This window comes from Ailuropoda melanoleuca, chromosome 16 (genome assembly GCF_002007445.2).
Source record: "Ailuropoda melanoleuca isolate Jingjing chromosome 16, ASM200744v2, whole genome shotgun sequence".
Lineage (NCBI taxonomy): Eukaryota > Metazoa > Chordata > Mammalia > Carnivora > Ursidae > Ailuropoda > Ailuropoda melanoleuca.
The window spans coordinates 41226333-41248886 of record NC_048233.1 but is presented as its reverse complement, the minus strand read 5'-3'; the positions used below and the strand labels follow the sequence as shown (position 1 = coordinate 41248886).

At 50.6% G+C, this 22554-nt stretch overlaps 3 protein-coding genes across 10 annotated transcripts in view; 2 read left to right on the top strand and 1 right to left on the bottom strand.

The window, feature by feature from the left end:
* Window positions 1–2257, bottom strand: part of SLC4A8 (solute carrier family 4 member 8) — a 100888-nt gene extending 98631 nt beyond the window's left edge. Inside the window, exon 1 of one of the 2 annotated variants that reach the window (XM_034646423.1) lies at window positions 2124–2257. The gene's annotated coding sequence lies outside the window, so the exon portion shown is untranslated. The remainder of the gene's footprint in view (window positions 1–2123) is intronic. The other variant, XM_034646427.1, reaches the window with a different exon arrangement.
* On the top strand, window positions 957–3017 carry LOC117796595. Its single transcript, XM_034644785.1, has 3 exons — window positions 957–1026; window positions 1883–2533; window positions 2941–3017. Exons 1-3 carry the CDS (start codon window positions 957–959, stop codon window positions 3015–3017), a joined length of 798 nt encoding a protein of 265 aa, XP_034500676.1.
* GALNT6 (polypeptide N-acetylgalactosaminyltransferase 6) overlaps window positions 2702–22554 on the top strand; it is a 33394-nt gene continuing 13541 nt past the window's right edge. The window contains exons 1-6 of one of the 7 annotated variants that reach the window (XM_034646429.1): window positions 2702–2790; window positions 3256–3343; window positions 6275–6432; window positions 8838–8960; window positions 13098–13690; window positions 15409–15581. In XM_034646429.1, the coding sequence (XP_034502320.1) occupies window positions 13200–13690; window positions 15409–15581 (664 nt within the window). In that variant the 5' untranslated portion in view covers window positions 2702–2790; window positions 3256–3343; window positions 6275–6432; window positions 8838–8960; window positions 13098–13199. Of the gene's footprint in view, window positions 2791–3255; window positions 3344–4202; window positions 5093–6183; window positions 6433–8837; window positions 8961–13097; window positions 13691–15408; window positions 15582–22554 lie in introns of those variants that run through there. The other 6 variants (XM_011227871.3, XM_011227870.3, XM_034646428.1 and 3 more) reach the window with 6 other exon arrangements.

The following is a 22554-nucleotide window of genomic DNA, read 5'->3' as shown; positions in this document are numbered from 1 at the left end:
CCTAAAACACACCGATGTCAAAGGCAAGACTCAGAACACCCAGAAACAAAATCTAAAATGACCAAGAAAGAAAAATAAGACTGTAAGAAAATAACGAAATTCACAGGACTTCTCGAGGAGTGAGGAATTCAGGCGTGTTCTACAGAAGAACTTAGTGATGGGAAGAGCTTCGGTCATGAATACGCATAGATGATTTCTGGAGAGGACTAAAGGTCTAGGAGGGAGAAAATGCACCTTCCTTTTTACAGTGCTTGAAAAAAAAATTTAACCACGTGCCTATATAACTTTTTCAATTCAAGAAAACTATTTTTTTAAGTGGCTTGCCACCAGTGACAGCTGAGGTCACAGTCACCATTCGGCAGTGGCCCACCTCCAGACCTTCCCAGGGTGGAGGGCAGGGAGCCCAAACTGTCCTTCCAGCTAGGAGTGACAGCTCGGTGTGTGACACATCAGGGGTGGGTCACACATCCTGCAGACTACATGCACCTCCAAATTAGGCAGCTAATTATTCTAAGGACTCAGAGTCATGTCTAAAATTTGAGTCAGCTGAAGTAAAATGGGATGAGTAATTTGCTTCCGGAACGTGGAGCACACAACACAGACAGATGCGGCTTCCTTGAGAAGCCGGACAACACCCTCTCGGGAACCCCAGGCTACGGTTGGTGGTCATGACTCTGCCATGACCTGGGGAAGAAGTGAGGCTGCGGGTCCAGCCTAGCCCATCACCCTCAGGTCAAGTTGGGTCCTGACTAAGGCTCAAGGGCCAGGCTGGGATCACACAACACCAAGGGTCCCAGAGGCGAGTTTGAGGAAGGGCGGAGCAAAGACAGAAGGATCAGACCATACAGGAGTGTCTAGCCCCCAGAAGCCCAAGTGAGGAGCGGCAGCCCACAATCTTCCATAGGAAATGCCCTTCGTCTGAGTAAGACAGCTGTTGAACAAGGCAAGTGACAAGAATGGTAGCAGCTGGAGCAGTGGGAGTTACAGCCCCGACGGTCTGTAAAGGCACTAAAAGGGATGATCCAGGTAAATTCTGGAAAAGGTCTCTCTTCGGGAGTTTACACCCCAGAGAGAGTCTAGTGTGAAAGTAAGGGAGTTGGGGGGGGGATTGGAGTTAAGAGAGAGGTGACCCTTCCAAGAGTGCATGGACGCCTCTCTTTTCACCTCCTTTGGGGAGAGTCCGTCCTTCCTGGTCCCTTGATCTAGTGTAGTCGGGCAAGGTCTTCTCCGGGTTCACTGGCCTGCCTCCTCTTTCCAGACTCCATCACCGGACAGCCTCTGGCCTCTTTCTGAATAAATAGTTCAATCCTACCTCGGGGTCCCAGATTAGAAAAGAAGATGACTTCCCTTAGACCAACCGTGGATCCCCAAGTGGCTTCTCTGCCCTTCCCAGTTCATGGAAGAGCAGTCTCCTTGCTCAGCAAGGGCAGTCTCCTTGTTCAGATTTATGCACGCACACGCCTGCTCCCAGAAATCCACGCGCATTTAAATACTCAAACGAAAAGAAAAACAGAATCAGTGGTCCAGGCTTCTACCGCAGAAAATTTCCAAATAGCCAGCTCTTTGTAGCCATCCCTGTTACTTCTCTATGACTGAGATAAGGCCCTAAAAGATGACATCACAGAACCGTAGAGCTGGAGAGAACCGGTGCGCTGCCCGAGGCTATGGCAGGGAGTATTAGGAGCCTGGGTTTCGAAATTGAATTTATTGATTCTCGTTGTAGCCCTGCCACTACTTGTGCAATGGTTCTCAAAGTTGAGCAAGCACCAAAACCACCTGGAGGTCTTTTAAAAATGCACATGGCTGGGCCCCATCCCCAGAGTTTCATATTATTTAGGTCTGGGGTGGGGCCCAACAATCTACGTTTCTAACAAATTATCAGATGGTGCTGATGCTGCGGGTCCGGGAACCACACCTAGAGCCACACTCCAGCTGTGCGATCACCCGCCTCCCGAGTATATTCTGGCTAGCAACCGGAGTCGTTGCTGGGGTCGGGGCTTGCTTGAGACCTGGCGGACGAAGCCCTTAGCACTGGCGGTGGCACACAGTTACTACCTGCCCTCGTCGTCGGATGGAGGGGAGGAGTCGCTTGCCCAAGACCACCCCGCCAATGAGAAGCAAACCTGGGACGGAGCCCCGGGGCTTCTCAGCTGCAGGCCTTGTTCCTCCCCTCCAGCGCCGCTGCCTCGAGGTTCGGAGCGCTCTGAGCCCGCGCGCCGCACGCTGCGGTTCCCTGCACACGCTGCTCCGCGCCGCCCGCGGCTCGGCCTACAACCTCTGGTCTTTGGGGTGACTAGGGCGCTCCAATCTCTTTCGGCGCTGAGAGCCTGGCCGCCGAGACTGCACCCCCGGTGGGCTGAGAGCTGGAGAAGCTGGAGAAGCTGGAGACGCCGGGCTTCTAGCAGCGGCGGGGCGGGGGATGCCTGGGGCGGGGGGCGCCCTCCGCCCGGCCGCCAGCCTCCCGGCGGCCCTAGGCTCCCCGGGGCGTTCCGCCGCCCGCTGCGGCGCTCGAGGGTGCGCCCGGCGGCCCTCGGTAGGACCCCCCCAATCCCCCTCCACCTTTGGAAGATGAATGAAAAGTTCAGACCTCTGGGACTTGGAGGGGTGGGTGGCAGAGGGACAGGCCGTAGCAGTCCCTCCAGGGTTCTACAGCCTTTTCCTTTACCCACCCATGCCCTCGCATCCCTTCTGTTCCCCTCTTCCCAGATTGGGCCACCCCATGTGCTCCAGCTGCAGGAAACCTTTCAGAGAGCTATCCTCCTGCCAGTGCCACGTTGCTTCTGAATATAGGTGGGGTCTCAGATGTCCTCTCTCTGGTGTCTTGGGCCTTTTGGGAGTGGGAGCTGTGTGGTATTGTGGGAAGGGAGTCTCATGGGCGTTCATGACTATGACTGTCACCAACTTCCCGATTTCCCCGTCACTTGTTCCGACAAGCCCCAGGCGAACTGAAAGGAGAAACCGTTTGTTACTTGCCCGGGGAGCTAGTCATCTCAGACCCTGACTTCTGCAGATGGTAGGACAGGGCTCTCCTGTGTGTAGGGGGGGAAGGGGGGCTCAGTTTGTCAGCAAAGCTTAACACAGACCCCCTCTATTGGCAAACGCCACATTGCAACAATCTCAGGAAGGGTTTTAACGCTGCCCGTCCAGACCCACAAACGCAGTTTACAGGCACTGGGTGAGGTTAGCAACTCTAGACCACCAAAGAGATGTGTGGGCTTCTGCTCATTTTACCAGAGATGTGTATGCACCACACAGGCCTTGTTCACCTCTCCAACACACGAGCCCCGTCCCTACCCATCAGAGGAAGCGTAAAAAGGATGAGAAAGGCAAATTCACGGACAAGGTAAGGTGAGGGGTTTGAAAAATACTTTGCTTCACATCATCCTGCAGAAGCCAGTATCACTGCAGATACTTCCCTAGCTCCTGTTCCTCAGCCTCATTCATGTAGGCACACAGAGGCAACAAGAGAAAACTGCTTTCAGGGGCATCAGATCAGAAAGGACAGGACTGTCAAAGAGAAGAGGGCGTCTGGAGCCAGTAGAACTCTGAAGGATCCCAGGCTGCCCGAGATGGCCTCGTCCTTGGTAATCACTGCCCACAGTTGGCAGGACACCTCATACCCACCCACAGCAGCGTGGAAGAACTCACGCCTGGAAAGGAGAGGTGCTGATGCGTGTTGGATGCCCTCTGAGATCAGAAACCTCTCAGCCCAAGTTCAGTTGTCCTGGACAGGACATATGACCCTAGGCTTAGTCCAGGTAGCCATTGCCTAGAACAGAAGTGAGGAAAAGGAGGGGCGGCGAACCCTAAGACCAGGGGCTTCCCAGTGCAGCCAGGCAGTTGGGTATCATGGATCCAGGCAGCTGACTTAGCTCCGTCTCTAATTTAGCTGCCTACCCTTGGCCAAATCACATAAACACTCCCTGGGTGGGGAGCAGATGAGGAGGCGTCCACGAAAGTGCTTTGGCAAAGCTCCAAGCAACAGCCAAATAAGCAGCAGCGTGGTGTCCTGGTTACGACGGTGGGCTTTGGAGAGACCTGGGACCAGGTGCAAATTCTGCCTCTGCTGCTTCCTTGCTTTGTGACCTTGATCAAGTTGCTTAACCTCCCTGTGCTTCGGCTTCTTCCGTGTAAAATGGGAAAGATAACTGTCACGTGACTTGCTGTGGTGAGTAGTGATATCAAAAGCGGTGGTGGTATTGCCCTCCGCCTCCTCGGGCTCACGCAGACCTCACCAGCTCTGGAAGGGAAGCTGAGGATCAGAGAGGGTGTCTGTGCACCAGAGGGGCCCAGCGAATGGCCATGCCAAAGACTTGGGTGAACTTGGTTCTTCATACAGCCCTCTGTCCCACTCTGGGAAAGCCCAAAATGTCCATTCTCATTCAATGAGAATGAGAGTGAGGGTTTGAATAAATAAGCAGGAGGTCAAGTGCAGGGCAGTGCCTGTCTCTGTGTTGAGCTCAATGCTGTAATTGTGCTGTGTAAAAGGCTCGCTCAGCGAACAAGGTTGGGTTCAGTCTGGGGGGAAAAGGACTGTTAGAAGACTCTTTTGTGGCACCTGAGAGCCCCATGGGGGCAGGTTATTCTCCTGTACCCTGTGCAACCTGGTCCTGAGCTCTAGGTAGGCTTGAAGGAAGGGAGAAACCCAATCCGCACCCTCAGCTCTACCTAAAACAGAGAACAAAGGACAGACAGACCAAGGCAGTGGAACAGCATGCCCAAAGCCCTCAGGGCTGTGGGATGCCGGGGGGCTGAGAAGGCTAGCTGGGTTGGTCGGGGAAAAGCATTCTGGAGGCCGAAGATTGAGGACGAGGAAATTTAAGGACCGGGAAGGAGAAAGCAAACAATCTAGGTAACCTGAGTGCAGGCCTATTGGTTCTCCGTCTCTCACAAAATCTAGTGGGGAAGTCCCACAAGGGGGAAGTGTGGGCAGTGAAACTTAGAAACAAGTACACGGGGATCCTGAGGGCAGGACGATGCCCCTTAGTCTAGAAGGCTTCTTGGAGGAGGGGAGCCTGAGGAAGACTTTGAAAGAGAAAAGAACACAGCTTGTTTAGCAAGAATATAAGGGAAAGGCTGTGAGGAGGAAAAGGTAAGCCAAGGAGGGTGAGTCACAACAGGAAGCTGACTGCCCAGGACTCGGTTCTTGCTGTGATCAAATGGCGCTAAAGCAATAAGAATACAGCTGTTCGGACTGTGGAGGGGGGGCAGCTCCTGCTGGTCCTCCAGATGTGGGGAGATAAGGATGCTGTCTGGAGAGGGAGGGGAAGAGGAGGATCCAGGAGGCAGGGAATGAGTCAGCGGGACCTGGGAGTGGGCGGGGGGTGAACCTGACATTGAGAAGGCACTGAAAACTATTGTAGGTGCCTGGGAGTGGGGTAGGGGCAGCGGCTGTTGACAAGGATTTCCGTGCTACTGGCAGCGACTGGGACGTTGGGAAGGTCAGCCGGCTTAGGGGGTGGGGCGTAGACCCCGTACTCAGGGTGTGGCAAGCTGAGTGTGGGTGGTCCTGGGTAGCAGTCCTACACCCCGGAGCAACCTGTGGGGTGAGAAGAGGAGGAAAAACCACACTTCTGCCCTCTCTCCTTCACCTCCTCAAATCTGGGGCCCTGCCCAAGCCTTCAGGAATACCATTTGGGGTCTCCCCTCCCCCACCGTCCCCCCTCGAGCCTCCCTTAGAGGTCCTCTAGTGAAAAACCTGTGAGCTATTGAACTTTGTTTGATCATGTATTATTTTGAGTTTCAGTGGCTTTTGCAGACTTGGAATAAATTAACAAACATTTATTGAGCACCGACTATATGCCAAGCACTGTTCTTGGTATATGTTGTGAGCAAAATGTGGGTTGCGTTTTTCAATGGAATATCCATGTTTGGGTAACTTTGGCTTAAAATGTTATGCAAACATAAAATGAACCTAGATACCCCCGGGGGGAGGGGGGACTTGAGAGACTAGCTACAGAAATAACTTTCAGTGCATCTTTCTGAGAAAATATGCCACAGTCCTGCAGCTTGACTCTTGAGGAAAAGCTGAACTGTCTTGAAGGTGTAATTAAGGGGAAAGTGAAAACCTCCCGGCATTCTGTAATCAAAAGGGTCAGAGGGTGGGAGGAGGGGTTTGCAGGAGCGAATTTGCTACTCATGAGAACAGAGGAAGTGAAATGAGTGTTGTGTTTGATGGAGAAGTGCTGGTGACAAGAAAGAATCATCTGGCCCCAACGGGCCTCTCAGTGCTCTCCCCGCCCCAGTCGCTTGAAATGACCCGCCTCCTCTCCAGTATGATGTCTAGCTCCACACACCTGCGCCCTCGGTGAGAATGGTGACAGTCATCACTTTTTCGAAGAACCTGTAATTGAGCTGTAGTCTGAGTAACTTGAGCAAACATCCCCGTGGTGCCGTCGACTGCTTACTTCCTGGCTGTCACGTCTCCCGGAGGTGAGCAGCTTAGCTGATAAACAGAAACTTTGTTACAAAAAGGCCACCTGGCCAGCAAGGGCGTGTTCTGGGGTGGCTGACTCTGGTTGTCACAAAAGCTGACACTTTGCCTGGGACTTTCAATTTTGTCATTGTTAAAGCATTTGTAGTCGTAGGTAGGATTTGGGGGAAGGCAGGTGCCAGGCAGGGGCGGGGCCCCTGTAAGAGTGGTGCGGTGGGTGGCAGGGAGACTCAGAAAAATAACCAGGCTCACCCAGTCCCCAGACACCCCCCACTGCCGCCCCAGGTGACCTCCAAGAGGGAGGTAAGAGGACAGGAGCAGAGCAGTGGCCTGGGAGTTGGGAGACTAGCATCTGCTCTTGGGAGCCACAGCTGTGTGATACTAGAGAAGTCAACTAACCCCTCTGGCCTCTCCTGTAAGAGGAGGGTGCTGGACTCGCAGACAGACCCAGTCAAAGTGGCCCGCTGAGCTGGAACAACAGAATATCACAGAACTCAAATGCTTGCTGCTTTAAGCGCATTCAAAATGTCTAGCGAGTTCAGCGCTTACCCTTGTAGCTTGGAACAGGTCATTTTAACCCCTCGGGCTTTATCTCATTGAACGAGGGTTTGTGGAGTATCTACTCCCTGAAAAACTTGTGCTAGACTTTGCAAGTGACAGAAAAGGCGAAAACACCTTGCCTCTCTGGCCAGGCGTCCACAAAGGGGTGAGAGAGAACAGATTCCTCTGACCCGAGGCGGGCAGTGAGGAGGCCAGCGTGGAAGCATCCAGACTGAAGGGGTGAGGGGGGGAGAGAGGAATTCTGCTGGGAGATCCGAAGGGGCTTCTTGGTGGAGGCTAGTATATAAAAAGGAGAGACTGCACTGCATTGCTGGCTTTCAGACTTCTGGGACTGGGCCGAAATAAGACAGACCATTTTACAGCAAGACATAGCGCCCACTCACATGTGAGGGCTGTCCCAAAAGTCTCAGGGCACTTTTACACTTTATTCCCATGGGAGGTATGAATTCTACACACCGACAAAAAAGCATCTTTCACCTTTATTGAGTTTTATGAATTTTAAACAACAGAATTTGCCTTTTAATTTTGTATCAGCATGTGTGGTTTATCATCTCCAATGGGCAGAGACAAGCATTAAATAAAAATTTGTTACTCAAAATTAATAAAAATCAAGAAAAAGAAATTTTAGTAAAAGTTTCAAATGATGTTCTTAAGTCTGTAGTGTTTACACTTCTGAAGTTATTAAAGCTTAAAACTGCTAAGACTTGGTATGCTCTATGTGTATATGTAATAACTGATATGAGATTTTAACAAAACAATACTTACCTGGATTGCATGTGATACACTTTGGTATTTCTTTTTTGTTCTATTCTATTCCGATCTTTTTTTCTAAAAGATTTTATTTATGTATTTATGTATTTATTTATTTGAGAAAGAGAGAGAGAGTGCATGCGGAAGAGCTGGGGTAGGGGCAGAGGGAGAGGGAGAAGCAGGCTCCCCACTGAGCAGGGAGCCTGATGATGCGCTCATCCCAGGACCCTGAGATCATGACCTGAGCTGTAGGGAGATGCTTAACCGACTGAGCCACCCAGGCGCCCCTCTATTCTGATCTTTAAAGGATATTTTCATGCTGATTTGCAACACTTCAAATTTATTCCACAGTCCTACAGTGGGTTGTAATCAGTGGTTTAATGGACCCTGGGGCTGGGTAAAACCTCAGTGAGAGAAAGTAACCTTGTGTTCTATCTAGTGAGGCCAGAGGGGCAGGTTCCATTTGTTCAATCTAGGAAAGTTTCCTGGAAGAAGAGGTTTTCTGGTGTCCTCTCAGTACTGAAACCAAGATGGTTCCATGTGCGGCAATCCCGCGGGTGGCTGGAGGAAGAAGAGTTGGAAATGAATGCTCTGCAGTAGCAGGAGGGGAATGAGTGGGTGAGGGCTCTGGACATGTTTGCCAGTGGTCCTGGAGGCCAGGTGTGGGAGCTCAAAGGTGAGGGATCTATACAAGACCCTGGAGGGAGGATCCTGCGGACTTGGACCAAGTACTACATACAATAGGGACCACTCCTTGACCAGGCTGGTGGAGGGCGGCCTCCCCACCCTTGCTAACCACACTTCTGGGAATCTCCCACGCAGAGGCCAGGAATCCTTACTCCCAAAGTCTTCTGGCTTCCATCCGATTATGTGTCCCTTCTATCAGGCTCTTTCCTTTTGCCCACATGCTGAGCAAACAGAGACCTAGTCCCTTACCGCCACAGCTAATCACAGGTGTCTCATTTCATTTCAGGATGTGGTTAGTACCTTGAGGAACTGCAGACTCCAGAGAGCAAGGCTTAGACAGGCAGGCTGGATTGAGAGAGCAGATGCCTGGGAAGAACTCAATTTAACCCTAGGTCTCTTTATCCAGGGGACTTAAAAGGAGCAAAGGTGAACCCCACTGCAAAGGACCACGAGGCAATGCCAGGACAAGAGAATTGGAGTGACTTGGGTGATTCTGAGTGAATCAGTCAGGGAGGCCTTCCTGGAGGAGGTAAGTCTCAAACACTTGGAAGCAGCTGGTAACCAAGCCGTGATCAGGTCTTTGTTTCTAACTGTGCTCCCTCTTTCTTGCTGGAGTGGGAAGGTAGACAGAAAGTATCAGGGAAGATGCAGCCTGCAGGATGGTTCAATACGGTCATGGCAAACACTCCCCACTTTTCGCGTCCTGTTGTTCATGCTTAGCTGGGGCAGTTCCAGGATTGAGGCGGTGTGTAGCTCAACTGCTTGTGCTGCCCCAGCATTGCTCAACCTCTGGGGCAAAAATCTGCTTCTATACTGACTCCCCATTTCCTCCTTGAAGCCTTCTTCAAGCCCAAATAGAGATCTACCTCTCTCAACTTAGCACTTTCTGTCTGTGCTGTTATTAAGTTTTAATTTTATTAATTCTTGAATAGGCAATGTAGTCAGGGTTCAAAGTGCAAAAAGGTATTCCGTGCAAGCTCTTTTCCCTGCTCCCGTCTCCTCCCTGGACGGGTGCCACCTGGACCCCGGGCTAGCAGTGCTCATTCTCCAACTGGATTTTAAAATCCCTTGGGGAAAGGAATTCTCTCCTATCACTCCATGTCCCTTTGTGTCCCAGCTAGGGTGAGTTCTCCCATCTCATCACCCAAGGGAGTTTTCCTTGCACCACGTCCTCCGTCCTCATCCATATCGCTGCTATCTTGGGTCAGACCCCCTCCCTCCCCAAACCCCCCACATTGGCCATCCAGCTGCCAATCAGATCCATCTCCTAGACACCTTCCACCAGCTGTCATTACTGTTCTCCTGGAATGCTGGGCTCTGGCGAGGCTTTTGTTGCTCCCATACCTCAGGTCAAGGGCAAACTCCTTGGCATGATGACCCAGTGGCAGCCACCTCCCCAGGCCTGTCCTCAGCTATTCCTGTCTGTCTTCTTGCTCCCACCGTACTGAACTACTGACAGTTCTCTGCTTGGCCGTGCTATCTCCTGACTCTAGGCCTTAGTCTGTGCTGTTCCTGGTGCCTATAATGTGCTCCCCTTGCCTGGCCAGCTCCTACATGTGGGTTACTGGTCAGTGCAAGCTCCTCCCACTGTGGGACCTCTTCACAGACACCACCCTTCCCCACTTACTTAGTTTCCTGCGTCATCTCTTCCTGGGCCCCGAGGGTGCCTGTCTCACTGGGCGATCTCCATTTAAAATCTGACTTTCCGGTCAACTATACTTCAATTAAATAAAAAAATCTGACTTTTCCAGTTGACTACATGTGCTCCTTGAAGGCTGAACTTGCTCATCTCTGTCTTCCCCATTGTGATGAGGAAAACAACTTTTCAGAAAGACTGCTTTGTTTTTCTGAGTTGCTGCCTCGGCATTTTACCGATTACGATTACCCTACTCACATCCAGAGTCTGGACGTTTAGATAAGGACTTGAGTTTAGAACACCTGCCAAAAGTTCCTGCTTTGCTTTTAGGAGGACTCCTTTTAAAATAACTTAAGAGTTAGGCCTGAGAAAAGTTAGTGACCTCTGTCCCAATCGCCTTTGAGTATAGGTCTATCTCTGTCTATCTCTGTCTATCTCTATCTCTGTCTCCTGCCTGCGGTGGCCCCGGGCCGAGGACTTCCCCCGGCTCATTGCGCCCCCTCGCTTCTGGGATCCGTAAGTAATAATAAATCTTGCGCCTATGCTTCCTTTGCTGGGTGTGTTGAAACTGTGCCTTCAGTCACAATGACCCCACGTGTTTCACTTCCCCAAAGTGGGACCTCAGATGCTGGGGGAGCCACCTACCAATGCCGTGGGGGCGGCTTGTGCCTCCTTGTTCAGCAGGTCGTAGCCTGAATATTCTTAATTCGGTACATAAGCTCCCACTTAACACACCCGTGTCTGGCAGAGCCCCTGGCATGTAGCAGGTATTCAATCAATGTGGCAAAATGAACACATTTCCTCTCCCGTCTCCTAGACAACTCCTGATACAAAATAGTTTCTCGAAGAGATTTCGTTTTATTTGGGTTTCGATGATGCTCTTGAATCCGCTGTTATAAAAGAAAACCACCTGTCTAGCCCTGCTCCCTCTTGAGATCACGATGGACACATGTTCCCCAGATCCAGGTGACTCCAGACACCAGGCTTCTCTCCACGGGCAGGAAGGAGCTTGCGTGTTTCAATAACAGCATTAAGTAGCTCAACTGGCATTACGTTTAAAGAACACATGCCACAGGTAATGAATGTGGCTTTGGCCAAGGACCAGGTACTCAAGGATAATTGCTGGGAAGCTGAGCAGGGATTAATTCATTATAATAATAGAAATAATTGATAGCATTTATTGAGGGCTTAGCATGTGCCCGGCACTCTGCTGAGTATCTTACGTACGTTAGCTCTGATTTCATCCTCACTGCAAACCTGTGTCTTACGTACTAGTTACCCCCATTTTCTAAATGAGGAAATGGGGCCCTAGAGAGATGAACTACTTGGTCCCAGGGACACACCGATGCTAATAATGGAAACTAACATTTTTTGAGAACTTACTATGTACAGAGACTGCTAAACTTTTTCTGTGAATTGTTTCGTTGAGCTTAAACCCTTATAACAGCCCTAGCAGGTGGGCGCTATTGTTACTAGAAGGGGTACAACTGGGATTTGTACCCAGGTCTCTTGCCACCAACATCTCGCATTTAACCAATAAGCCTTATGTTTTCAGGGGCGCCTTGGGTGGCTCAGTCGGTTAAGTGTCTGCCTTCAGCTCAGGTCATGAACCCAGGTTCCCTGGGATCCAGTCCCACATCCGGCTCTGTGCTCAGTGGGAAACCTGCTTCTCCCTCTCCCTCTGCCGCCCCCCCTTGACTCACACGCATAAGCACACGCATGCTCTCTCTCACAAATAAATAAAAGCTTTAACAAAAAAAAAAAAAGTCTTATGCTTCTAGAGTTCTCCACAGAAAGTTTTGCACTCATCCTTTGAGCCATGCTACTATGAGCCTAAGGGTGGAAGCTGGTGAACACATAATCCCATTTCTGCCTGCAAGATGTTGTCATAGAACCTCAGGGTTTGTTTTTTTCTTTAATTAAATATAAGTAGATACAGAGGAATATTTATAAAATACATGTAAGGGAGTAGAGAATAACAGTTCCACCAGCAGCCACTGGAGAAAAAAATACTTCCAAGTCCACTGTGGGCTTCTATTCCCATATATTTTCCTCCCTCTCCAGAAATTGTGGTTTTCTTATTCCTTCGGGGATTTTTGTTTCCCCTTCATTTTTTTTTATAGCTTGACCGCTCATTCATTTTTGTGTTCATACACAATATATTTCATTTTCCAAGGTTTTGAATTTTGTGTACGTGGGTTCGCCCTGTACGTATCTGGCTGCAGCCTGCTCTCTGGCCTCAGCCATTGCCCCGTGCAGCTGCTGCTACAAGTAGCTAGTGTTTCGTCACTGCCGTAGAGTCCTCTGTGCTGCCGGTATTTCACACTTGTTCATTCTGTGGGTGGACATGGGATTGTTTCTAATTTGGGCCATTTTACTCAGCGCTGCTAGGAACTTTCCCGTACATGCCTCCTGGCTCATAGACGCAGAAGTTTCTCTGGGATGTAAAACTGGGAGTAGAATTGCAGGGTCATAGGGTGTGTGTAGCGTATTTTTTTCTTCTTCATTATTTTTCTAAAAGATGTATTTATTTATTATTTGAAAGAGAAAGAGAGAGAGTGGGGAGAGGAGCAGAGGGACAGGGAGAGAAAATCCCAAGGAGACTCCCCGCTGAGCACGGAGCCGGACCTGGGGCTCAGTCCCACAACTCAGATCGTGACCTGAGCCAAAACCAAGAGTCAGAGGCTTAACCTTAACCCAGGCGCCCCTGGGTGGCGTACATGGTAAATGTTGCTGGGTAATGCCACATTGTTTCCCAAAGCGGTTATGTTGGTTAAACCTCTTCATGCAGAATTTCAACGTTCATAATATCAGATCCCTGAGTGTCACAGTCTTCAAGCAGGAGAGAAGCACTGAGTCTGGTTCCTCATCTTGTGGATAGAGGAAATTTAGGCACGGAAGAGTTAAGTGACTGAGCCAAGGTGCGGTCACCATTCGGCAACAGAGCCTGGACGCAAACCCCCAAGCCCCCAGACTCCCTCCACATCTCTGTCTTGGCTCATTTCTCTCTCTCATCCCTTCTCTTCTCAGGCTGAGGCCTGAGGTGTGGCCGCCACAACCTCTGGAGCTCTTGCTGGGGTCGGGCCCAGCACTCGGAGCTGACCCAGCCAGGGTGCCCGTCGGTTCCCCAGGATGCGGCTTCTCCGCAGACGGCACATGGCCCTGCGCCTGGCCGTGGTGGGCAGCGCCTTCGTGCTTTTCCTCTTCATCCTGCACAGGGATGTAAGCAGCACGGAACAGGCCACCGAGAAACCATGGCTGAAGTCGTTGGTGAGCCAAAAGGATCACGTCCTGGACCTCATGCTGGGGGCCGTGCACAACCTTAGAGATTCGATGCCTAAGCTCCAGATCAGGGCTCCAGAGCCCCAGGAGACACCGGTCTCCACAAACCAGTCCTGCCTGCCTGGGTTCTACACCCCAGCGGAACTGAAGCCCTTCTGGGAACGGCCACCCCAGGATCCCAATAGCCCTGGGGCCGATGGGAAAGCTTTTCACAAGGACAAGTGGACCCCCATGGAGACCCAGGAAAAGGAAGAAGGCTATAAGAAGCACTGTTTCAATGCCTTTGCCAGTGACCGGATCTCCCTGCAGAGGGCCCTGGGGCCGGACACCCGACCCCCTGAGTAAGTAGCACCCAGAGTCCTGGGGTGGGGCCAGGGCTCTGCCCGAGGTGTGACTGGTGTGGTCATGGCCATGGGTCAAAGGCCAGGTAAAGAACTGTTGGTGATTGTATGATATGGGCAAGGATTTCCTCTAAGCCCTCCCTTCCTTTCCTGACCAGTGCCCTTATCTTCAGGGTTGGTATCGTGGTCAGGCCAGAGGCCCAGGGAGACCGTGACAGTTAAATGACCAATAATGAAACTACAGTTATGAAGGTGACAGGATCCAGGAGGAGGAGCGCAGGGCCTGGGACCAGGACCTGGCATGAGGGTAACTGGAAGGGATGGTTCCAGACCTCAGACTCCACAGAGGCCTGCCCGAGAGCCTGTGGGACTCTGCCGTTGAGAAAGGGACGTTTCCAGATGCAGCCCGGATGGTCAGGACTATCCCCCCGCCTCCTGGTTTCCCTCTCTGAACGGCCACAGGACCAGGAATTCATTCCAACCTCTGTGTGAAGCCGTGTATACTCACGGTTCTGGGCAGTGAACCAGCACTTGGATCTCTGAGCTGTAGCCACCTTGCCCCGAGGCTGCCATGGCTGAGCTCACCCGGTCCCCAAGTCAAAGATGTTGTCTCTCCCAGCTCAAGAGTTAGACCCTTTCTGGCCTTTTCTCACAGGGCAGGCCCCTCCCTTGAGTTCATGATTCCTCAGGGCTGTGAACCTAGGGTGCCTCCGACTTGGACCAAGTATTAAAGTCCTAGAAGGCGGGGCCCTGGGAGTTATCAGGAGCTCCTCAGCAGGGAGGGGGGCAGGGCAGGAGGGCAGCCAGAGGAGGAAGCTGGGGAGTCTGTTCTGCAGATCCGTAAGAAATCTTTCTGACAGCAGCGGGGGATGAGAAGGGCTGTCAGAGGGGCCTGGGGGGCTCAGTCGGTTAAACACCTGCCTTTGGCTCAAGTCATGATCCCCGGGTCCAGGGATGGAGCCCCACGCCCGCTCCCTGCTCAGCGGGGAGTCTGCTGCTCCCTCCGTCGCTCCCCCTGCTCCTTCTCTCACTCTCTAATAAGTAAAATAAAATCTTAGAAAAGAGAGAGAAAAAAAAATAGAAAGGCTGTCAGACCACATGATTTGCTGAGGTCTAGGATTCACACTGTCCCATCCCCAGGCGAGGTAGAGTGTCGAAAGTGTGGCGGCGTGGCCACATGCCCAGCGTAGCTGGAGTGGAGTCGAAGACAGAGAAAAGGTCACAGGAAATCGTGTGTGATGGTAGTATCAGATTACAGGGATTAATGAGGAAATGAGTTAAAGAAGCACTGTAAATTGTAAAGAAAGGAGCCTTTTTCTCTCCTTGAGTACGGAAATTGTAGCCACTTTTCTCAGATGTCAGATTTGCCCTTTATTACTTCCCCTCGGGGACCTCTGGATTGGATTACACTTCTTGCAGTACGCACATTACTGAGGAAGAGAGAGTCAGCCCTGGGAACTCCTAGAGCAGACGAGAGAAATCGGGGGGAGGGCAGGGGAGGCCTCCGCATCAGAGCCGGGGCACCGAGCCGGCTGTGGGGCACACGGGGTTTGGAGTGGGTTCACTAGGACCTGCGCAGAAGCTCAGAGTCGGTGGAAAATCAGAGCAAGCCGAGAACAGGGAGCAGAGGGTGGTGATGGCAGCCTGTGGACAGGGCCCTCCCACCCCTGGAACTCCCGGGGACCTGGCGAGCTGTATCTACGCCTCCATCCTTCTAGATGTGTCGACCAGAAGTTCCGCCGCTGCCCTCCACTGCCCGCCACCAGCGTCATCATCGTGTTTCACAACGAGGCCTGGTCCACACTGCTGCGAACCGTGTACAGCGTGCTGCACACCTCCCCTGCCATCCTGCTGAGGGAGATCATACTGGTGGATGACGCCAGCACTGACGGTGAGGCTGGAGGGGGCCCTGAGGAGGGGGCCGCTGTGTCCCCTGTTACGCTGGGGAGGAGGGCGGGTCCTCTCAGGGGCGCAGGCGCCCCCACCACCTGTTGCCTGACACCACGGTTCAACTTAAAGGCCAGGAGCAGGGAGAAGGCAAGTGAGGGAGAGGAAGGTGGGGTTAGGGGGCAGATAGACCCCATTCCCGGAGCCTGAATTCTATTCCCACTTCAGCCAGTGAGCTCCCAAGGCCTTGCAGTTCTGGTTTCTAAGACTCTTCGAGCTGTCCAGCCCAACTCCAAGTCAGACATGCTGGGAGAAGGCAGGGCAGCGGTGGGGTTGGGCCTTCCTCTCTGTCCGCTACCTGCTAGAGCACTGTTCTACTCCTGGAAGAATCTATCTCAGACGCTCTCTTTGCTGTAGTCGGTGAGAGGTAAGTGAGGTTGCTACCCAAACTTCCACACTTTAAAGAAATTCCGCAAACACCTACTGATCAGTCTGCCTGGCCTTGACCCAGCCAGAGGGGTCACCTTGACAAATGACAAAGGAGACAGAGCTGCCCTGAAAAAGCCAACAACCCACATAGGTCAGAGGGCCGCTTACGACACCAGTCACGTGGTGTGGCCCATAAGACAGCCTTAACAAATGTGAAAGAACATGGACTTGAGGGTCTGACACCCAGGAATTCAAATCCTAGCCCTGACTCTTCAGAGCTCTGTGACCTTGGGCAAGATACTTACCCTCTCTGAACCTCAGTTTTCTCTCCTAAAAGTGAAGACAGTTGACTCCCTCACATGCTGGGCGAGGGATCCAAGATGGGGGATAAAGGAGATAATTCACGCGCCACGGAGAACTCAGCATCGAGTAAGAGCTCCGTAAGCATGAGATTCAGTTTATTCTTTGTGTGGGAGCAGTGCGCCGTGAGGGTACGTGGCCAGAGTTATTTCTGCATGGGATGCCGAGGGTGGCCCACGGTGGAGGCCAGATGGAAGCTGGGCCTTGAAGCCTGGGTGTCTGGGGAGAGACGAGGCGCCGAAGGGCATTCCTAGGGGAGAGAGCGGCACAAATTGAGTCCTAGAGACGTAGCTGTGTTTGTGAACAGTCAAAAGGTTCGATGTGGCGGAAGCTCAGGTTTGTTATAGGAAATAACACAATAACACAATAACACAAAATAACACAAAATAACACAAAAGATGTTGAATTGAAATTCATGCCATGCTAAAAGTATTTAGGACAAAAATAGGAGTCATTGAAGGTGTTTAAGCTGAAGAATGACATTATCTTAGAAGGGTGGCAGCTTTGGGGGAGGGTAAGTGTCAGGAAGGGAGGCAGAGGGCCCCAACTCTGGAGAAGAAGTTCTTAGAGTCGCCTGAGAGTGGGATGACAGGCCAGAACGAGGACAGGGGCTGTGGGACCGATGCCGTTCCCATTAGGCTTGGCACCTCCTCTTCTCCCCTGTGGCACATGACATCTGTGGCTCTTCTGGCTTGGTCTCGGGCACCTGTGCTCCCTTTTCAGGGGCAGGAACTGATCCCACACTTCCCCGTGTATGCCATGGGGCCACTCTGGTTTTGCTGCTGCCTCCATACCTTGCCCAGTCTCCCTCCTGCCCTAGAGGAAGGCTGATGCCAAAAAATGGAGTAGGGCAGGGGAAGGTCCTAGAAGGAGGAGCCAAGTGTGAGCACCATGCCTGCAGGGTGTTCACATTTCCCCGGGGAGAACAGACACCCAGCAGCAACACTTAGAAAGCAAGGGCAAACCAGTATCAGGGATGCAGTGAGAGGGTCTGGTGGACAAGGGGCTAGAGATTAGTTTTCTGGAAGAGAGGAACACAGAGTTTGGCAGACAGAGGAGCGGTGTGGGAGGGTCCTGCAGGAAATCTCGGGAGCAATGGGATGGCTGGAACGAGAGCAAGTATATCAGCTGCCCTTCCTCTCAAACACGGTTCTCTGGAGACCCTTCCCTACCCCCCCTCCCCCCCAGATCTTGGCTGCCTAGCCTGCAGAAGCAGCTTACCTTGAATCACAGGTGGTGGAAGTTCTAAACTGTCTCAGCTTGCCACCCGGAATTTTGTGCATCCGTAAGGGACAACTCTTCTGACCAGGCAAGACAAGTGACATAATGCCAGGCTGGCGTGGGCAGCCTGTGCCTAGTGGGGTAGACTTGGCAGGAGCCCCCGCGGCTCCTCCAGAGGGCCTGCCCCTAGCTGGCCCCCAGACATGTGCTCCCATTCTGTCTGGCCGTCTCAGAGCCGGTTCCAGTGACCCAGAATCGCCTGCCTGAAAACCAACAGCAGTCCTTCTTCTTTGGCATCCTGGCCTCTTTGAGAATCCGTTAAAAGCTCCGCCCCCCCTCCCTAGAAGAGCGTACAATTGCTACATCAGTGTGCACACACCCACATTTTTGGCATGTAATTCCAGGGAATTCGTGGACCCTACGATAAACAACCCCACCTTGAGGGCTTTTGGATTTAGAGGTGCTTTCAGCAGTGCTCAGTTCTGTGGGGAAAAGGAAAAAAACTCAGATCCATGGTCAGAGATGGCCACAGCCCACAGCAGGATAACATTTCCCACGTGTCTGACCGTTTGATCAGATTAACCGGCTCTCATTACGCGCACACACACAGGGGCTGTGTCTCTGCGGAAACACAATGTCCATGCTTTCGTGCCCTCCTCTCCGGCGCCGGGCGGCAGCGGTGTGGCCATGAGTGTACTGCCATTGGATACTGGCCTGGGGGGAAGAGGCCTGGGGCCAGGCTGGGGAACTTTCTCTTTCCCACTTTGGAGTCCGAAGCCCAGGCGACCATGCCCCCAACAGAGCATCACTGTGCTGAAAGCCCTGCCCTGCCTTGCCTCTCTCGGGGAGCCTGAGGGGGAGGGAACCTAGGCCTCCCTCCTGTGGGAATTTGCTAGATGGTGGGAAGAAAGGGAGCGAGTTCCTCAGGGAGAGAGGAGTGAGCAGGTGGCGATGGCAGCAGGGGTTGCTTTAGGAAGGGAAGGAGGGAAGGGCAGCCCTGGAGGAGGGAAACACACTGAAACCCAGGAGAGGAGACATTTGGGGAGCACTTTGGATTAATTCAAGATTTCCCCCACTTCCATCTCGCCATGCTGCTCAGAATTAGAGTGGTAGGTCCTCTTGGGGCCTCCTGAACTCCTAAGTAATGCAAGTTGGGAATTGTTCAAAGCCTCTGATTTCAGTCGAATTACAACTTCCAGTGTGTATTTCGACTTGCTTTATCACCTCTATCTCCTACCTCTGCACATGTTTTATGATATAAGAAGGCCTCTCGATGGTAACTCTGTGTCCTGGATTTTCTGGGGAAGTTTCCATTTTGCTGTTTCCTTCTGTTTCTGCCCATAGAGAATTCTGTTTCCACATGTTATTGCATCTGCCGGTCTCCTCCTTACACCTGGAAATGGAAAGTGGCCAACAACGAATCGTGGTTTAGGTTTGAACATACCGCCCTGTGTCCATATGTTCTATCTGGACCAGTGAATTGTTGAACACGCCCAAAGGGTGCCATACTTCTTTATTTTTCCTTTTATCCTTCCAAAGGGATTAATCAAGAAAAATTTCCCAGTTGCAGTTAGATTCAAGGCTGAATAGAACACAGATGGGCATGAAAATAGAATAAAAACAAACAAACAGGAAAAATGAGTGAGGAAGTCCTGCCTACAAGAAAGGCTTTTCTGTTGTTCTTTTCTAGCTTTTTCAGAAGCCAAGGAAGAGTGGGACAGCCCACAAGAGAAGAGAAAACAAAGGCAGGTGTTCACTGATTTGCTTAATAAGTTTTTTTTTAGTTACCTACCAGGGACCACACCCTGTGCTGGGCCATGGGGCGACAGCAGTGAACACGCTGGGCAAGGTCTCTGTCATCTTAGAGCTTACTTTTTTAACGGGAAAGACAGAAAATAAATAACTTCAGATAATAAGTGCTCTGAAGAAATTAAATTAGAGGAAAAAGAAAAAGAATGCAGGGTGATGGGCTAGTGAATAATCAGGGAGCTCTTTTAGTCACAGTAGCCAGGAAAGGCGACTCTGGCTGGTCCCCTGTAAAGGGAACAGCAGTGGAAAGGCCCTGAAGCTTGGTGTATTAATGGGGCAAAAATAAGGCCACGAGGCTGCAGTGAGCAAAGAGACAAAAAGAATACTGGTACAAAGTGAGTTTAAGAGATGAGGAAAACTGAATCACAAGACCTTTGTAAGCAATGGTCAGTGTTTGGATTGTTCCTGTGTGTGTATGTGTGTGTGGTAACATATACATAACACAAAATTTACCATCTTAACCATTTTTAAGTGCACCCTTCAATGCCGTTTAATAGCTTCGTATTGTTGTGAAACCATCCATCACCAGAACTCCCTCATCTTCCCAAACTAAAACCCTGCACCCTTTAAACAATGACGCCCTCATCCTTCCTTCCCCCAGCCCCTGTCAACCCCATTCTACTTTTCTGTCTTCTGAATTTGACTAAGGACCTCATACAAGTGGAATTATTCAGTATTTGTCCTTTTGTTTCTGGTTTATAATGTCTTCAGTGTCCTCCGACTCTTGATTTCGGCTCAGGTCATGATCTCAGGGTTGTGGGATTGAGTCCCACATTGGGGCTCTTTGCTCAGCAGGGAGTCTGCTTATGCCTCTTCCTCTGCTCCTCCCCCCACTCATGCGCTCTCTCTCTCTCTAAAATAAATAAATGAAATCTTTAGATTCCACAGATGAGTGAAATCATACAGTATTTGTCTTTCTCGGCTAACTTCTTTCACTTAGTGTTACACCCTCCAGGTCCATCTATGTTGTCACGAATGGAGAGATTTCAGTATTTGTCATGGCGGAGCAGTATTCCATTGTGTATCTACACCACATCTTTATGCATTCAATCGATGGATGCTTAGGTTGCTTCCATGTGTTGGCTACTCTAAATAATGCTGCAATATACATAGGGGTGCACATATCTTCTCCAATTAGGGTGTTTGTGTTCTTCAGGTAAATACCCAGAAATGGAATTAATGGAGCGTTCGCACTTCTATCTTCAGTTTTTTGAGGAGCCGCCATATTGTTTTCCACAGTGGCCGCACCAGGGCACATTCCCCCCAACAGCACACAGTGTTCCCTTTTCTCCTCCTCCTCACCGACACCTGTTTCTTGTCTTTTTGATACTGGCCATTCTGACTGGTGTGAGGTGATATCTCCTTATGGTTTTGATTTGCATTTCCCTGATGATGAGTGACGTTGAGCACCTTTTCTTCATGTGTCTGTTGCCATCTGGGTGTCTTCTTTAGAAAATTGTCTATTCAGGTCATCTGCCCACTTTTTAATCAGGTTATTTGGTTTTTGGTGTTGAGTTGTATGAGGTCTTTATATATTTTGGGTATTATATCGAATATATCATTTACAAATACCGTCTCCCTTTCAGTGGGCTGCCTTTTCGTCTTGTTGATGGTTTCCTTCTCTGTGCAAAAGCCTTGTGATTTGTTGTAGCGCCAATTGTTTATTTTTGCTTTTGTTTCTCTTGTTTGGGGAGACATATCCAGAAAAATATTGCCAATGTTGATGTCCAAGAGATTACTGCCTATTTTTGGGGGGGAGTTTTATGGTTTCAGGTCTTACGTTTGGGCCTTTAAACAATTTTGATTTTATTCTTGTGTATGGTGGAAAAAGTGGTCCAGTTTCATCCTTCTGTGTGTGGCTGTCCAGTTTTCCCAACACCATTTATTGACGAGACTATTTTTTTTTCCTGCAATGTATGTTTTTGCCTCCTTTGTCATAGAATGACCATATAAGCATGGGTTTATTTCTGGGCTCTGTATTCTGTTCCATTGATCTATGTGTCTGTTTTTATGCTTTGAACACTATAACTTGGTTTTGAAATCTGGAATTTTGATATCTCTATCTTTGTTACTCTTTCTCAAGATTGGTTTGGCTATTTGGGATCTTTTGTGGTTCCATGCAAACTTTAGAATTATTTGTCCTACTTCTGTGAAAAATGTTGTTGGTATGTTATAGGGACTGCATTGAATCTATAGATGGCTTTGGGTAGCAAGGACGTTTTCACAGTATTAATTCTCCCAATCCAAAGCATGGTATATCTTTCCATTTATTTGTGTCATCTGCAATTTCTTCCAACGTCTTATAGTTTTCAGAATATAGGTCTTTCACTTCTTGGGTGAAATCTATTCCTAGGTATTTTATTCTTTTTTTTTTTTTAAGGGTTTTATTTATTTATTTATTTGAGAGAGAGAGAGAGAGTGAGCATCAGTACTGGGTGATGGACTGATTGTAGTGGGTGAGAAAAGGGAAGAGTCCAGCATGACTCCTGGGTTAAACCAGCTGGAGGGAAGCTGGTACCACATACTGACAGGCAGAGACTAGCGGGGGCAGGTTGGGAGGGAATCTGGATCCATTTTGGGCATGTGAGGTTTGTGGTTCTGTTAGACACCCAAGAGGAGATGGCAAGGCCAGGAGAAAAGACCTAGGAGCCACCTGCGTATAGATGCTATTTCAAACCATGGGACTGAGTAATGCACGTGTGTTCGAGTCCCAGGAGTCGCATAGACTCCAGTCATGAGGAATGGAGCTGGGCTGGGGTGGTGGGTTGTTGAACCCAAGTTAGGAGGTGAACGTCTGGGGGACATAAGAGAGTATGGGCTCGCCTATGTCCCCACACTCAGGTCAGCTATCCTCATCTCTGGAGCATATGTTTGGTGGGTTCAGGGGTGTGACGGGAAGGAGAGGCATTACTTAGGGGAGTTGTCCGACTCCCCTAGAAGGGCCTGAGGCTCATGCTCAGAATCCCCAGGTCTAGCCTAACCACCTGAGACTGGAAGGAAGGCGTGGGAGGAGGGCTCTGTAGAGCTTAGCACCCCCTGGGGTTCACAGCTCAGCGCTTCTCAGTCTCTTACCACAAAACCCACTTCCTATGATGCTTTGTCCTTGGGTTATCTCCACCACCATGAACTTCCTCTGAGCACAGTTAGGCGAGTTCTCA

Coding starts and splice junctions, on each gene's coding strand:
- LOC117796595 (XM_034644785.1), top strand. CDS start 957: ATGGTAGCAGCTGGAGCAGTGGGAGTTACAGCCCCGACGGTCTGTAAA. Junction 1,027..1,882: donor CACTAAAAGGGATGATCCAG/GTAAATTCTGGA, acceptor ACAAATTATCAG/ATGGTGCTGATGCTGCGGGT. Junction 2,534..2,940: donor GGTGCGCCCGGCGGCCCTCG/GTAGGACCCCCC, acceptor GACAAGCCCCAG/GCGAACTGAAAGGAGAAACC.